At 40.0% G+C, this 16,024-nt stretch overlaps 1 protein-coding gene across 1 annotated transcript; it reads left to right on the top strand.

The window, feature by feature from the left end:
* Positions 1–1,272: 1,272 nt before the first annotated feature.
* On the top strand, positions 1,273–15,176 carry LOC105381550 (band 4.1-like protein 1). The gene is made up of 8 exons (XM_048628339.1): positions 1,273–1,562; positions 6,647–6,774; positions 9,976–10,123; positions 10,797–10,913; positions 13,024–13,204; positions 13,744–13,896; positions 14,291–14,476; positions 15,012–15,176. The coding sequence occupies exons 2-8, from the start codon at positions 6,655–6,657 to the stop codon at positions 15,142–15,144; spliced, it is 1,038 nt and encodes a 345-aa protein (XP_048484296.1). The 5' UTR covers positions 1,273–1,562; positions 6,647–6,654; the 3' UTR covers positions 15,145–15,176.
* Positions 15,177–16,024: the final 848 nt, after the last annotated feature.

Genomic DNA, 16,024 nt, shown 5'->3' with positions numbered 1-16,024 from the left:
TTTTGTGCTCGTTCTTGTAATTGGAATGATATGTACTTGGCAGTGTTGTTCCTTTAGTTAATTCTGAGTCGATTTAGCCCGGGAGACATCGGGAGGCATGTTTATCGACCAATGCTAGTCTAGTTTGTAAAGCAGCTTCTCAGATGACACTTTCTAATTTATTAATTTCAAATAGATTTTCATCGAATAAACTAGAAGAGAAAGTGCCAGTTCCAAATTCATTGATAGTTTTACAGAAGGAGTAACTTAGGCTTTTTTTGTTTATATTTCCGTCAAAGATAAAGGTCCGTATTGTAAGTCGTCCTTTGTTAATCATATTATACATAACTAATAATTGTTTGGTTTTGGTGGGTAGCTACTAAAGATAGGTAATCTACCTAGGTATCTAGTAAATATGCAGATCTCTAGTCCACAATAATTTGTCCACGCTCTTTCGTAATTATAGCTTCGTTAGGAGCACATTGTATTCAATTAGCCATGTTATTTATACCTACTTGTATTAATTGGTTTAAATTGATACTGTGGAGATCTTCCGTATCATTGTTAGGTAGGTACTCAGGTATGTTAGCTACTTAGACTAGTACTTATACCTATCTATGTCCCAAGTTCTGCCTACTGCCTAGGTAGTTGCATCACACTTGGGTTATGTCCAATAAGCATTCTGCATCTGGTTTCCTTCAGTGTGCGTATAAATCAGATTGGTTTTAATAGTTTTTATCGTAAATTAAACGAAAACCCAACAAAGTCTGTGTTGAACGTGGGAAGAGAGGTTGAACGGTAAACTTGGGTCCACAATAGTCCACATTTGATGCGCGGGTGTAGCCATCTAATATCAGTCTCGAAAATATCGTGATAGGTATATTTACGAAGATATGAGATGCATTATGAATATTATGAAGCATGATTATGTACTTATAACTGCGTTATGAGTTGTGAGTTTATTCCTATATTATACGGACATAATCACTAGTTACGAATTAGTACGAATGATAGGACTTTCATAACACTAGGTGATCCTGTTTATTAAATCTGTGGGGGACACATTCAGGGTTCTTCTGGGTAAATGTGAAAAACTTTTAAAATGCAGTTTTAGATACATATGTTGGTAGCAAGTAGCAACACATAATGGTGTCCAAAACGAGTTCCTAATTCACTTTTAATCACTCTCCAAACAGACACTTATGCTAATAACTTGAATGATTCACACAGTGCACACAGCCACCACAATTATTGTTGGAATAGAATAGAACTAAACAGTTTGTTATGCGTTTTCCATTCAGTATGATTCAGTGTGTGAGCGGTCGAGGAAGTGGTTGCGCGGACGCATACGAAGTTAGTTTACTCTATTCTGCATTTTGTTTGTCGTTGTTTTGGTCACAGCTGATTGTCAATATTTTGATTTAGGTTGTGTTTCGTGGGAATTTAACGCTTGTTACGTTGGTATTCTACCACGTGACTGGGAGTTTAAATTAGTGTGTTGTGAGTTAGTATGTGTGTGTGTGTAATATGAGTAGTTCTGCATAGTAATTTATTGGAGCGAGCAACGGAACATGGCTAGCGTGGTAAGGAATATTTTATTCTGTTTGAATAAATAATTGAACAGGTAACTAACTATGTTCTATATCAATGATCTCTATAAACAATCGGCGACGAAGGAGCTAAACGTAACTTTTATTTGGTACTAGCTGTTCTGGCTTCGCCTTAAAAAGTTTTCCCGTGGGAATTCCGGGATAAAAAGTAGTCTATGTTTTTTCTCAGGGTCTAGACCATGTATATACCAAATTTCATTAAAATCCGTTCAGTAGATTTGACGTGACAGAGTAACAGACAGACAGACAGACACAGTTACTTTCGCATTTATAATATTAGTTAGGAAGTTAGGATTAGTTAGGATTTGGGTACACCATAGGAAAAACATAGTATATGTCTATGTACGGTGGCCTGCGCCTAAAAGTATACAGGCGGAGTAGTAGAGTAAAATAGCGATCTCAAGCTCACATGCTGCTCAAGCATATCCACATAAACACCACTGCTACACACATCACACACAACACGTCCCCGGATTTATAACAGATGTAGCTGGTCCCTTCAGCATCAGGTATCGCTATTTTCAGGGGCGTATTTACCCTAGGGCTAAAAGGGCTACAGCCCGGGGCGGCAGACGGCGAAGGGCGGCCCAGGGGCGGCTGGCAGACCGCCCTTACTGGGCTTTAGGTTGGAGGATTAAAAAAGTACAAAACAATATTTTAGAACGTAAGCCTAGAACGGCCCTGAGCCATCTTTCCACATGTTGATTTCATGTATTTTGATTTAAAGTATGAAAGCCGGCCTTTGTTCTTTTCTGAATCAGTGGAATAGTCTAATTTCCGCCTCGGTATTTTCTAGAAAGGAAATCTAAGGAAAAAGAAAATGCCTCACTCATTCGCCCGCACAAGTTTATTTCTTAACGGTAAACGTTCTTAAATGTACTCGTCTATCCAGAAAAATCTTTTTTTTTTGTTCGGAAGATATCATTATCTATGCAAATCTATCACCACAATGTTCTTATAAATAATATATGTAGGTCGGTAGGTACTCTACACTTCTTCTTTCGTGTCAGTGAACATGCGAATTATTAAATTTGTCTGTTGAATTATTAATTTTTAACTTTGATAGCATTCTGGTTGCCCTGGAGTAAGTCTTCCCGAGTGCAGGTGGAAGGGCACAGGGGACAGGAGAGTAAATGCTCCACAGTCTGGGGGGCGGTACCACAGTCTCATAGGTTGGTACCAACGGTATAGCCCCACCAAAGATTGACCTTGCAGCAGCCTACCTCTGCTCGCGACCGATTTAGAGTCTTCCAAATGTGCCAGGAGAGACTATTACCGGGAGCAAGTTTTTCCTCAAGAGGTTGGAAAGGATCCTGGGGCTGCTTTTCCTCCCAGAGCCTTTAGCCTTGAGTTTTGTGGGTTTTCATCCGTTAAGGACACCTCACTATTTAGAAACGCTTTGCGGCTCTTAAAGCGGGAAGGTGCGGCAGTATGTGAGTAAAGCGGATGCCTCGAGTCGCATTCTTGCTTGGCTTTCTCAACAGAACATGCCACTTTTCGCCGTATGCTAGAGGGTGCTATCCCAGCCAGAGAATACACTTTGTAGAGCGTTGTCGGTTTGAGGCATCCCGTTACTATACGAACTGTGTCGTTAAGAGCAAAATCTACTTCTCTAGGATGCGCGGACCTTGCCCATAATTATGGGGCAGGTAAATTCGGCAGCTGAAAAGCAGAGTGCTAGGCTACTTATTCGTAGAACTTGCGGAGAGGCGCCCCAGGTGGTAGACGAAAGCCGTCGCAGAAGGTTGTTTCGGGAGCTGATTTTCTCTTTGGTGTTTTGGCAGTGGGTTTTGTACGTGAGGGATCTATTCATGGTCACTCCGAGGTATTTTGGTGACGAGCAGTGCTGAATTTTAAAGTATTAAGTAGAATTTTAAAGCTGGCCTTTGTTCTTATCTGAATCGGTGGAATAGTCTTTTTTTTTCGCCTAGGTATTTTCTTGAAGGAAATCTAAAGAAGAAAAAAAATTCCTCAGCACTCAGTCGCCCTGCATAAATTTATTTCTAAACGTTCTAAAATGTACAGTTCTCCCATATTAATAATGCGCATGCAAATCTTCGCAAACTGTCGTATTCCCGGAAACACACGAATCATTGAATCGTAAGAGCCTTAAACAATGCACTTGGATTTTGCACCTTGTTTGAAAGAAATAGTAGTCAATATCATGTGTGCATAATCGAAAACAATTCGGGCTCTCGGCGGCTGTCACCAATAAGTCAAAGGTCCTTCAGTTCTCTTGTCAGTCAGTTCTGTGAAATTATATGTATAGAGCTGTTATTACACATCGTTCTTGGTTTTGTTTAAAATGTAAATTTAATTTCAACTTTAATCAAATTATTGTAGAGGACGCCTTATTATGAAACAAATTAAAGAATAAAATATATGTCACATTGATAGACTTCACTTTGAAAATAAAGCCACACCCAAAAGACCAATTTTTTTATTGTAATATTAATGTGAAATGATCAGAGCTATAAATACTTTTGAACTGAGATTTTATTTTTTTAATGTAAACCTGTGTTTGAAATCCATTTCTTTTTATAATATATACCTTGTGTTATTCAAACCTTATTTCATCCATCTTTACATCAGCTTCAGTAAGACACTGGAAAAGTACTGTAACATTTTCGAAGTAAATTTTAATATTATGACAATATTATGAATTATCGAATCAAATTTCGTTACTGATAAATCAATTATCTCTTTTAGCACCAAATACATATGTCTACTAAAATTTCATGAAGAAAATGCACTTAACCACTCTAAATACATATAGTTTTCTAACGCTCGGGAATACGAACGTTGCCGAACAATGACGAAGATTTCTATGTGCATTATCAATTTTGGGGAACTGTACTCGTCTATCCAGAAGAATCTTTTTTTTTGTTTAGAAGATATCATTATCTATGCAAATCTATCTCTACAATGTTCTTATACATTTATGTAGGTCGGTAGGTACTCTACACTGACTGCTCTTTTGGTTTTCTTTCATTCCTTGATGGGGCGGAAAACTACAGGAGCCCAGGGCGCGCAATCTTTAAATACGCCCCTGGCTATTTTAAAAACTCCGGCTGTATACTTTTAGGCGCAGGCCACCGTACTTTATACCTTATTTATGTTATTACAAGAACCTACTGAATTTCAATTTCACATTTATCGCCTTTAGTGGTCACTCTTAGGGCGTGCAAAACCGGTTAACCGGTTAACCGGAAAACCGGTTAACCGGACAATATATCACGGTTTTTCATAACCGGTTTTGAGAGTTCAAAACCGGAAACCGAAAACCGGGTTTTCACCGATTTTGATCGTATTTTTATATACTTTTTTACATACATTAGAAGTTGAACCCATAAACTCTAAAAATAAAAGAATTTGTATATCGGTTGGCACACTGATGGACACTAGATTAATGGTGAAACTCATAAAAAAGCACTAAAATATTGTATGGAAATTGAGTGACGATTTTCTGGTGCACATGCCGGCACTCTGTCTAGGCGCAGTAAAGCAAACACGACGTCAGTGACCGATGTGTGCGTGTGAGTTCACATTTTTTGCTGTATGAAAACTTATTGCTGTGTGAAAAAAACCGGCCAAGTGCGAGTCGGGCTCGCGCACAAAGGGTTCCGTAGCAGCAAATATAATAAACTTATTGAAATTACAGTTAAATCAACCTATCTCAAAAACTATAAGAGATACTTTGATCAAACCAAAAATCGTTGAAAGAGTTAATTAGCATGCATCACCTCTATTTTTTTTAGAATTTTATACCCCGTAGTTATAAAAATAGAGGGGGGGGGACATACTTTTTACGACTTTGAGAGCTGATATCTCAAAAACCGTTCACTTTAAGAAAAATGTTTTTTAGAAAACTTTATATCATTTTAAAAGACCTTTCCATTGATACCCCACACGGGTATGTACATCGAAAAAAAAAATTTCATCCCTCAGTTACATGTATGGGGGGCCCCACCCCCAATTCTTTTTTTTACTATTTAGTGTCATATTTTTGTAGCGGTTCATACAACACATATTCCCATCAAATTTCATCACTGTAGTACTTATAGTTTCCGAGTAAATCGGCTGTGACAGACGGACAGACGGACAGACGGACATGACGAAACTATAAGGGTTCCGTTTTTGCCATTTTGGCTACGGAACCCTAAAAAAGGTACTCTGGGTGCACATAATTATAACGTTGAAATCTGGCCCAATAAAGCACAACAAGGTGGTCTTCATACAAACTCTAGGTAAAACAGGACTGCATTGACCGTTGTTGAAAATATAATTAGGCCAAGTGCGGGGACTGCATTCGACGTTATGGACTTTTTTTATGAAGTGTTGAGGACGTCAAATCAAATGCAGTCGTGTCCATCAATGAGTTAGGCTTTCTTTCGTTGCGTTGATATGAACAAATCTGTAACACATCAAAAAAACATTCATCATCTTACTGCTACTATAGAGTGGTCGTAAGAATCAGACGATAAATGTTTTTTTTTCAAAATCTGCCTGTATGTTTAAAATATACAATTATTGATGATAACAGAACGATATAAAAACACCATTAAGGTGCCACACACTTTTTTTAGATGTGATAACAGTAAGTACTATAATAATTCTTATTTAACTTTTTTTCCTGTTCACTAAAATTATTAATTTGTCATATGGTTGATTAAAAATAGGTAAGTATATCATAAAAAATGTTTTATTCGTATGTTTTGTGGATATCTCTATCTAAGAATATGGGTTCCTTGTTTAATTAGTACTGTATGACAAAAAAAATTTAAGTAATATCAAAACCGGTGAAAAACCGGTTACCCGGTTTTGAGGCTGAAAACCGAAAATTCAAAACCGGTTTTGAAAACCTTCCGGTTTTGCACGCCCTAGTCACTCTACACGGAAGACATGTTTGTAAACACCTGATATATTATTATATAGATACGCTACAGGTGCAATATGGATGGATCTTTGGACCCACTCTGCTCTTACCTACATACCTCTCTGTTCCTACCCTATCTGATGAATTTCCCCAAACTTACACCACATCAACTCCATTCCAGTGTCCAGAATGCGCGAGAGTCTCCGCCGGCTAGCGTCGGAGGAGGCCATGCAGCCCCCGCGCCGCGCCGGCCGCCGGCGCTGCGCCGTCGAGCTGATCGACGGGGAGACCCTCGAGCTGGACGTGCAGGTGAGACTGAGGGCGTCCCACGCCTGGCGCCGGAGTAGCTAATGGACCCTTGGCTGGGGTGATTGATGGACAGCTGCTTGAGCTGAATATGTGGGAGGACTGGGTAAAGGAGGTTTGATTCCCGCCGATCGCGACAAGAGTATAGCAGACCGGTAAATAAGGCTGGTCAATATTATGCCTGCAGGCCACCAAGTCCATAATATGCCAGCTAGGTGATCCCACGTTTTCATCAAATCAAATCAATATTATGATTTTCAAGATGGATGTGTAAACAACTGGGCGCCCTATTGTAAATGTTGCCTGATGTGGTGCCGAGAAGAACTTACACAAGTGTTAATTATTGGTAATAATTACAGGAACTTCGTTATTATACTTAGATTGTACTCAGTAAGTATCTATCTTAACATTATAGTCTTTCTTTATAGACTAGAAACAATCGTCAAACCCAAAAGGAAACTTTTTATAGCACCTTAATACGGACCTGCCCATGAATTACGACAGTATATCGTCCATATAGCGAATACCAAATAATTGTCCAGTGTGGGAGGATGGTATTGGTAAATTGCCACATAAATCTTGTCTAGAACTTCAGTTATTCAGTTTATGGTCTCCTAAACTCCGGAATTAGTTTGTTTACTTTAGACTTCACTCGCGCGTTTGATCTGTAAATTGATTTTATTGCGCTGTAACTTCTGAAAGCGCTGTTTGTTACATTGTGTTGTGTTGGACCACGTCTTCTTCTCTTCTTCTTAGCCGTTTTCAACCTCAAAGGTGTAGGCCTCCTTCAGTCTATGCCACTCATCTCGATCTTGGGCTATCTCTATCCATTTGCTTCCAGATGTTTTCCTTATATCGTCGGTCCATCGCATTTGTGGACGACCACGAGGGCGTGTCTCGCCATACGGTCTCCATTCCAGCAGCGTTTTGCACCACGAGCCATGTTTTCTGGCGACGTGACCAGCCCATTGCCACTTCAGATTCGCGACACGTTTGATGACGTCAGTGACTTTGCTTTGTTCTCTGAGCCATTCATTTCTCTTTCGGTCCCTCAGTGTCACTCCTACCATCTTGCGTTCAATTGCTCTTTGTGCCACTCTGAGCTTGGAGAGAATCTCTTTTGTAAAAACCCAGGTTTCGGCCCCGTATGTAAGCACAGGTAGGATACACTGGTCATGTATACGAGCTTTCTGCTCAGCCGTGATGTTCATCTTTAGAGCGAATTCAATTTTGGAGTAGGCTGCCCACGCTAGTCTTATGCGCCGATCAATTTCATTGGTCTGGTTTTTCTTTCCCATGACGACTTCTTGACCAAGATAAACGTACTTCTCTACCCTTTCTATGACGGTTTGGTTTATTCTGATGTCCATGGTGTTGTTGGGACAGTTCGTCATGACTTTGGTTTTATCCAAGTTCATCTCAAGCCCAAACCGCCCTGAAGCATCGCTTAGTTCTTGTATCATGGTCTCAAGGTCATGTGGGTTGTCCGAGAACAAGACAATGTCATCAGCGAATCTTAGGTTATTCAGCCTGTTTCCTGCTATGTTAAGACCCCGATTTTCCCACTTTAACAACTTAAAGATATCCTCAAGCACCAGTGTAAACAACTTCGGAGAGATCGTGTCACCTTGCCTTACTCCTCTCTCTATCCTTACTGGATTCGTTTCTGGTGGCAGGTTTACCTTTAGGCGTGCGTTGTGGTAGATATTTTCTATGAGTTGCGTATAGCGGTGGTCAATTCTGGCATTTTGTAGAGACTGAATGACTGCCCAAGACTCCACACTATCAAAGGCTTTCTTATAATCTATGAATGCCATCCACAAGGGTATCTGATATTCTGTAACCTTCTCGATTATTACTCTCATAGATAGTAGGTGGTCCATGGTGCTAAATCCGCTTCTGAAGCCGGCCTGTTCGACTGGTTGGTAAAAGTCCAGCTTTTTTGTCAGACGATTGGTAATAATTTTTGTCATTAGTTTGTAGAGCTGGGATAACAAACTGATGGGTCGGTAATTGTTTAGGTCTGATTTGTTTCCTTTTTTGAATAGCAGGATGACAGTGGCACTTTCCCATTTTTCAGGTATTCGACCTTTTGATATTTTAGGTATTGCATTAAGTATAAGGTTTACATACTTACAGCTACAAAACCCATCTGTAAAACTAGAATGGATTAGATAACCATGCATATGTCGCCGCCATCTGGTTGAATCTCCTTTTTGGTTGAATCACTAGCGCGTTCATTGGATGGCGCTACTCAATTGTATGGCTAAAGAACAACTCGTCAAGTTGTTGAATGTAACGTTTGACGTCTTGACTGAACGTTATTCAGCGAAATCGTTGAATCGGATATAGTATAGCAACTTTGTAATGTCTGGTCAGGATGAACATGACCAGACAATAGTCAACAAAAAAAACTATGTTACAAAAGCTCTCATCTCACAAATTAACTAAACAATAACAATAAACGTACCTTGATATTGTTGTTTATAATTATGCAGTTTCGCCACATTTTTTTCTTTGAAACTAGCTGCCGGCGCCGTAATAATAGGTAAATCCATGTTGTCACACTATTTTAACACAAATAACGCCCTTTAACGCTAATTACTTGCAAAAAATAACAACACAGGTGCTTTTTGTGTCAGCTGTTAGACGCCATATTTGTTTAATTCACCACCTGACTGATTTTAAGTCCGCTAACTAGTTGGACGTTTTGTGACGCTTGTACAATCAACGTTCGGCCTAGTCATACAATTGAGTAGCGTGATCCAATAAACGCGCCAGTGTTTCAACCAAATAGGAGATTCAACCAGATGCCTGCGACACATGTTGCCGACTATACAAACCAAATTCAAATTCTAATACGGGGTGCACGATACAAAAGGGCCTTCCTCTAGTGACGTTTAACACGTACTGAAAATATTATATCCCGGGCAGTCAGCAACTACGTAACAACTAAGTAGTTAAGTAATCTGAAAGGCTAACCTTTTCAGCCACCGTGACAAACGCTATAAATTCAGCCCTAGTGTTTCTAACCGAGAAGATAATAAAAAGATTCACATCCGAAATCGTTATACAAGACCGCTTTTGTTTTTCGATAGTGGGCAACTGGGCAGATCAATGACTGATCGAATTATCCATTACCATCTCTATGGCCCCCTATATATGTTCTGTCATTGATAACACCAACCTTCCCTCTAATTCCAGCGCAAGGCCAAAGGCGGGGAACTCCTGGACCTGGTCTGCCAGCACCTCGGCGTGGACGAGCGCGACTACTTCGGGCTTCAGCACGCGGAGAGGGGGGACCCCCGCGTGTGGGTCGACCTGAATAGACGGCTGTCCAAGACTTTCAAGAGTGAGTTGGAATTATGAATGAATATAATATGGATCCTTATTAGTGTATTTCCCATAAGCAGGTTAATGTTCTCAACATACTGACCATCATTCATTATGGGACCAACTCTGATATCATGAAAAAATAGGTATTGTAGGTTGGCAGAGGGGAAATAAATCGATGAAATTCCATTAGGTATGTATGCGAGAAGGTCATATAAATGATGTTAACATTACATTCGTAACGTTACATTACAATATTTTTTCCAACTCACACGAAGACACCACGCCTGTCAGAACGTTCCCAACGAACGTTGCACTTTCACCTGCTCTAAAAACAAAAGATTCCACGGTTCTCTTCCACTTTTCCCATGTATTTACATACTTACACAGTGAATGACCACTATTATTCATTATGCCGATGGGATAAGCAGCACAGATGTAGTCTAATATAATATAATTAGAGCACATTTTGGCAAAGAGAACCTTTGGAACGAATATCGACGGCAGAATATTGTCTATTCTCAATCCTCATAGCGCCTGCTGCGGCCTAGCGCTGACGCGGAACTTTTATCCCCAAGACTTTCCTCCGTTGCCATCGATATTGATTTCTTATAAATTACAAGTTACCTACTTTTCCCCACATTCTCTCCACCTTAATTCATCCCTTAATCCCTCAACTGTCACGCTTGCAGACTCCCCGTGGGAGGTGCGTCTCGCGGTGAAGTTCTACCCGCCGGAGCCGGCCGACCTGGCCGAGGACATCACCAGGGACCAGCTCATGTACGCCGTGAGGCGGGATCTCATCGAAGGTAAAAATCATTACTTAACCTAAAGCTTCGCTTCGCCTGTAACGGTTTTCCCGTCAGAATAAATAATCTAAGAGTTAATCCAGGTTTTTATAGCTACCAAACTTCATTTGCGTGAAAGAATAACAAACATCATTAAGTATGTGTGTATTTATAAGCTTTCGCGTTTTGTCATATTCATAGACAGTCCCATCTATAGCAATTTCGGAAATGCGTACAGTAGGTACGTACTTGTGTAGGTACAGATATTGACTATTAGATTAGATAACTAATGCTATTAGATCGTGCCTCTGAGTAATTTTATAGGATTAATGTGACCTTAGGAATTCCTGCAATGCATTAGCTTATTTTGTATTAGTTAATTACTATTTATGAATACGGAAAGATCCGTATACAATTTCAAGGCGTATTAAATGCAATGCAACTCGCTTTAACTGCCACAATGCAAGATGTTTTATTAAATACTATCTAAATAATATGTTTTATTAAAACTTAAAACTTATTTCGCACAACGCTTTGATCCTTTTATTTCCGCATTTTTGTACAATAAAATTACTAAGCTCTGCGATATAAAATCCTGTACTTTAAGAGATGCTAAAAAGAAACTAAGTAACTGGCTCCTAAACCTTACCTACAGTCAGACTGAAGAATTGTTTTTACGGCTCCAATAGAAAAATCATAATTTTACGTATTAGTCAGAAAATCTATAATTTAAAGTATTATAACTACAAACACAGTTTCTAATAAGTACCTAGTTCCTTAACACACATAAATCATCACATCTCATATATAATTGTAAATGTATGTATTATTATATAATTTAGTATTAACTTTAGTTTAAGCGCGTGTTCCGACCAAAACTGTTACCTCGTGTACCTGATCCTCACGATACGGGTACGCCTAGTGTGAGGATCAAACTAATTGTAATCATTTGTACAAGAACGCACTTGACATAACAAAACTGTAATTGTATAACCACATATATAAGTATTTTGTTTGTGTACCGTACCTACTTACTTATCTTATTTCTAATTTTATGTTCTGTTTTGTTGTTATGTTATGTTATATGAAATAAATAAATTTGAATTTGAAATTTGAATTTGAATTTGAATTTGAAAATGCGATTTGATGATTTGCTTCTTTGTCGATTTATTACGTCCACAAAAAAGGAGCTTTAATCGTACGTAATCTCCTAATCCTTTACTGCTAAGCACCTTCCCAGCCTACCTACTCGATGTCGCTGTATGAGACAACCCTATCCTAGATTGGCAGTCCCTTTGTCTCCTATCCTGCTCTTACCACCCCATCTCCACAGGTCGTCTATCCTGCTCGCTCGTCACCCACGTACTCCTTGTCTCCTACCTCCTGTAATCTCGGGAACGCATACCTCCCCATATATCCGGCATAACAGATGCCAGCTATGATGAACGTTGCAACCGTCATCACCTGCTGCCTCTTTCTAACCGTCGTCAAATAGCAGATATAATATATTTCGTAAAAATTCTTCGAGGTATAGTGGATTGTCCTGCATTGCTGAGTCTGATAACACTATATGCTCCAACTAAGTTTTTGCGTAATCCGTCTTTGTTCTATGTACCCCTTGTTGCAAGTAATTATAGGCAAAATTCCTTTTTCTGGCGTGTACCACAGGTAGTTAATGATATGTTGTGTGATTATAACGAAATAGACATTTTCACCAACAGTTTACCTTCAATATGCAACCGGTTGGCTCGTGGCTATTTTGTTTCTCAAACCCGTGTATTAGTTTAAGTTTTAGTTGAAAGTCTCTCAATTATAACCATTTTTAAAATAAGTATTCTAAAGTATTCTATAACTAATTTGTTAAATACCCGTTACGTACGTTAAATACGTTAATAATGTTTTACCTAAAGGTGGAAACTTGTTAGACCTATGTTATCTTTAGTTTATTTTTAGATTATTAGTTAGTTAAGTTTTCCTTAAAAAAATAAAATAAAAATAAAATAAAAATAAAATAAATAAAATATCTTCTATCTCACTCCAACCACCGTCCCCCACAGGTCGTCTATCCTGCTCGCTGGTAACCAACGGGCAGCTCCTATCTTCCATCTCACTCTAACCTTCTTCTGCACAGGTCGTCTATCCTGCTCGCTGGTCACGCACGCACTCCTGGGCTCGTATCTCCTCCAAGCCGAGCTGGGCGACGCGGAGTGCGAGGTGACGGGGTCCCAGATGCTGAGGCACCGCGTGGCGCCCCCACGAGCGTTGAGCAAAGAGCTGGAGGAGAAGATCAATGACCTGTATGCCATGCACAAGTGAGTGTCATCACCCATCACGTCCCCACTGCTGGGGCGCAGGCTTCCTTGTAATGAAGGGTTTTTGGCCTAGTCCAAGTGAGTTTATAGGGTGGGAATTGGGTAGTGGAAGAACAAATAGAGAGGCATCAGGGAGGCTGGTTGTATGTGAGATCCAAAATAAAATTGTAAGTATGGCTTTGCATCCTTTACTTATAAAGTTTACCATCAGTCTACTTACGGGTAGCTGTAGCTTTCATTGAAAAATGAGCTGCAAGAAAAATATTCGATTAGAAATGTAATACACATAAACGATCCGATAATAACGACTACGAGTAAATGTACCTGCATATAACTGAAACTATTGCTTCGGGACGCATTCAACGAATGACATTGCGCCATTCTAGAGGTTCAACTTGCAATGAACTTCAGACATGCATGTGTTATGGGGCATGCAATTTAGGTATTCAGTCATCTTCACAAAATATTGATAACTTTATAAGTTGCTAAACCTCCGTTGCGCCCCATGTACTGGTAAACTAACGTATCTCCATCCACAGAGGCCAGAACCCAGCGGAAGCGGTCCAGAATTACCTAGAGAACGCGAAGAAGCTCCCTCTATACGGCGCGGAGCTGCACTGCGCGAGAGACGCTGATGATGTCGACCTGGTGATAGGGGTGTGCGCGGGGGGGATATCTATCTATAGGGACGGGTGAGTTCTGTGAAAATTATAGATAGCCATTGCAGCTGCATGAAGCCAAAATCAATAAACGGGAAGGCTTGTAGCGAAATATAGACCTGTCGCGAAAGTCACTGTGGACATCATAATGCCTCATCTAGTGGCTATAGAACACTAATTCTAGTAGTCAAGCAGCTGAGTTGCTTTTCCGTCCTTTGGACGTCCTTAGTAACTTCTATGAAGAGGCATGTGGTTAAAAGAGTTGGGTGACTATTTACAACCTTTATTGTCTGTTTAAAAAGGTAGATGTTGGTGATGTACTTCTCTACGTATATTAAGGACAACAACATACTGTCCTCCGCTTTCCTCATTTAACCCTAGTTACCTAGTTCTCAATTAACATTACTATATTTGTCTATCCCCCCAGACTCCTAATGAACCGCTTCCCCTGGGCCAAGCTGACGAAGATCAGCTACAACAAGAAGTGCTACACGCTGAAGCTGCGTCCGAGCGAGTTTGACGAGTTCGAGACGTCTCTGTCGTTCCGGCTGCCGGCGACACGGGCCTGCAAGAAGCTGTGGCGGTGCAGCGTGGAGCATCATATGTTCTTCAGGTAGGTATTGCTTTAGGGGATAAGGATGCCTTTATTGGGACGCACGAAACCTGTAGATTTTATACGTCTGCCGCAACCAGTCCGACTGGCTATTGTAATAGTTATTGACCTTATCTTCATTATAATAATAATAATATGTTGGGACATGCATGTCACACACGGCCATCCGACCCCAAGCTAGGCAGAGCCTGTGTTATGGGTATCGGACAGCTGATATATCTACACAAATACATAGATAGATACATATTAAATATAAATATCAACACCCAAGACCCGAGTACAAATATCTGTCTTTTAAACAAATATCTGCCCCAGCCGGGAATCGAACCCGGGACCTTCGGCATAGCAGTCAGGGCCACTAACCACTACGCCATTCGACCGTCGCAGCAGTACAATGATCGGCCCTCTGTCAATTCCTTTCCCTTGCATGTTTTATTGACATAATTGAACCAAATTGATTTTTAACGCCTGCAGGTGTAGTCGTATCTTACGGCTACTTCACATAATTTTTCATATTTTTTTATTTATCTTCCAGACGCGCAGAAGCAGTAACCGTGGAGAAGGTGCGCCTGTTCCCGCGGCTGGGCTCGCGGCGGCTGTCGTGTCGCCGCACGCTGCGCCAGCTACGCGCCGACGCCACAGACCAACGCACACAGATCACTGCCTAGAGTGTTATCTAGGATTAGTAATGAACGGGGTGCCTAGATAAGCCAGTGCCGGGGTGCCAGCATAAGGGCTAACACGCGGCGCTATTATGACGTGACAAAAGTATTGCATCACGGTCACTCACATCGCCCGTCTTCAAGAGCGGGGAACTTTTGTCACGTCTTGACGTAATCGTCTTGCGCCCCGTGCTAGGCTAGCTGAATAGTTAAAAGTCGGGTGTTGCAGAATGAATGCATAGATACTGCTGGTAGTAGCAATGTGGCACACCGATGGTACACCCATAGATAGCTCATCATTCACAAATATGGTCAGAAAATCGCATCCCTATGCAGGATATAGGTGTAGGCAAGGTATGTTATTGAATGCGAATTCGATAAGAAGTTCTTCGACTTACTGAAACAAAATGGAGATAAAATCTTATGTTTTTTTTCTGTCAATAGTAGCAATAAGGCAAGCTTATACAATAAGTACCTAGGTATATTTTTAATGTATAAAATTATTATAATCATATTTTTATGACTGACCTTAATACTAAGTAGTTAGTTAGTAAATAAAAATATTTGATCAAATACTTAAGTACTATTTAAATTACTTAATGTTGACTGACATGACGTAATAGAAAAAACTTTTAAGTACTTTTTTTGTAGATTTTATTGTCTTGTATATCATTTTGTTCATCATTTTCTTTAATTTACCTAGCTATAAAAATTATAACATTAACATTTTTATTTTAACCCGGTCATCTAAGATCGGTTGCAGAATCTGTTCATTACGGTCGGGCATTTTCCGAAATTACTATATGAGAGATGTTATAGTACTGGACCTAGTAAAAAATAATATAAGCTATGGTTTATATAACAAAAAATAACTAGTTTGTAGAGA

This window comes from Plutella xylostella, chromosome 20 (assembly GCF_932276165.1).
Source record: "Plutella xylostella chromosome 20, ilPluXylo3.1, whole genome shotgun sequence".
Taxonomy (NCBI): domain Eukaryota; kingdom Metazoa; phylum Arthropoda; class Insecta; order Lepidoptera; family Plutellidae; genus Plutella; species Plutella xylostella.
The sequence above is the reverse complement of the archived record's forward strand: the minus strand, read 5'-3'. Positions and strand labels throughout refer to the sequence as shown.

Excerpts from the sequence above, each read along its gene's own strand:
- LOC105381550 (XM_048628339.1), top strand. The coding sequence starts at position 6,655 with ATGCGCGAGAGTCTCCGCCGGCTAGCGTCGGAGGAGGCCATGCAGCCC. Across the intron at positions 10,124-10,796 it reads GCTGTCCAAGACTTTCAAGA|ACTCCCCGTGGGAGGTGCGT; the intron begins GTGAGTTGGAAT and ends TCACGCTTGCAG. Across the intron at positions 14,477-15,011 it reads GAGCATCATATGTTCTTCAG|ACGCGCAGAAGCAGTAACCG; the intron begins GTAGGTATTGCT and ends TTTATCTTCCAG.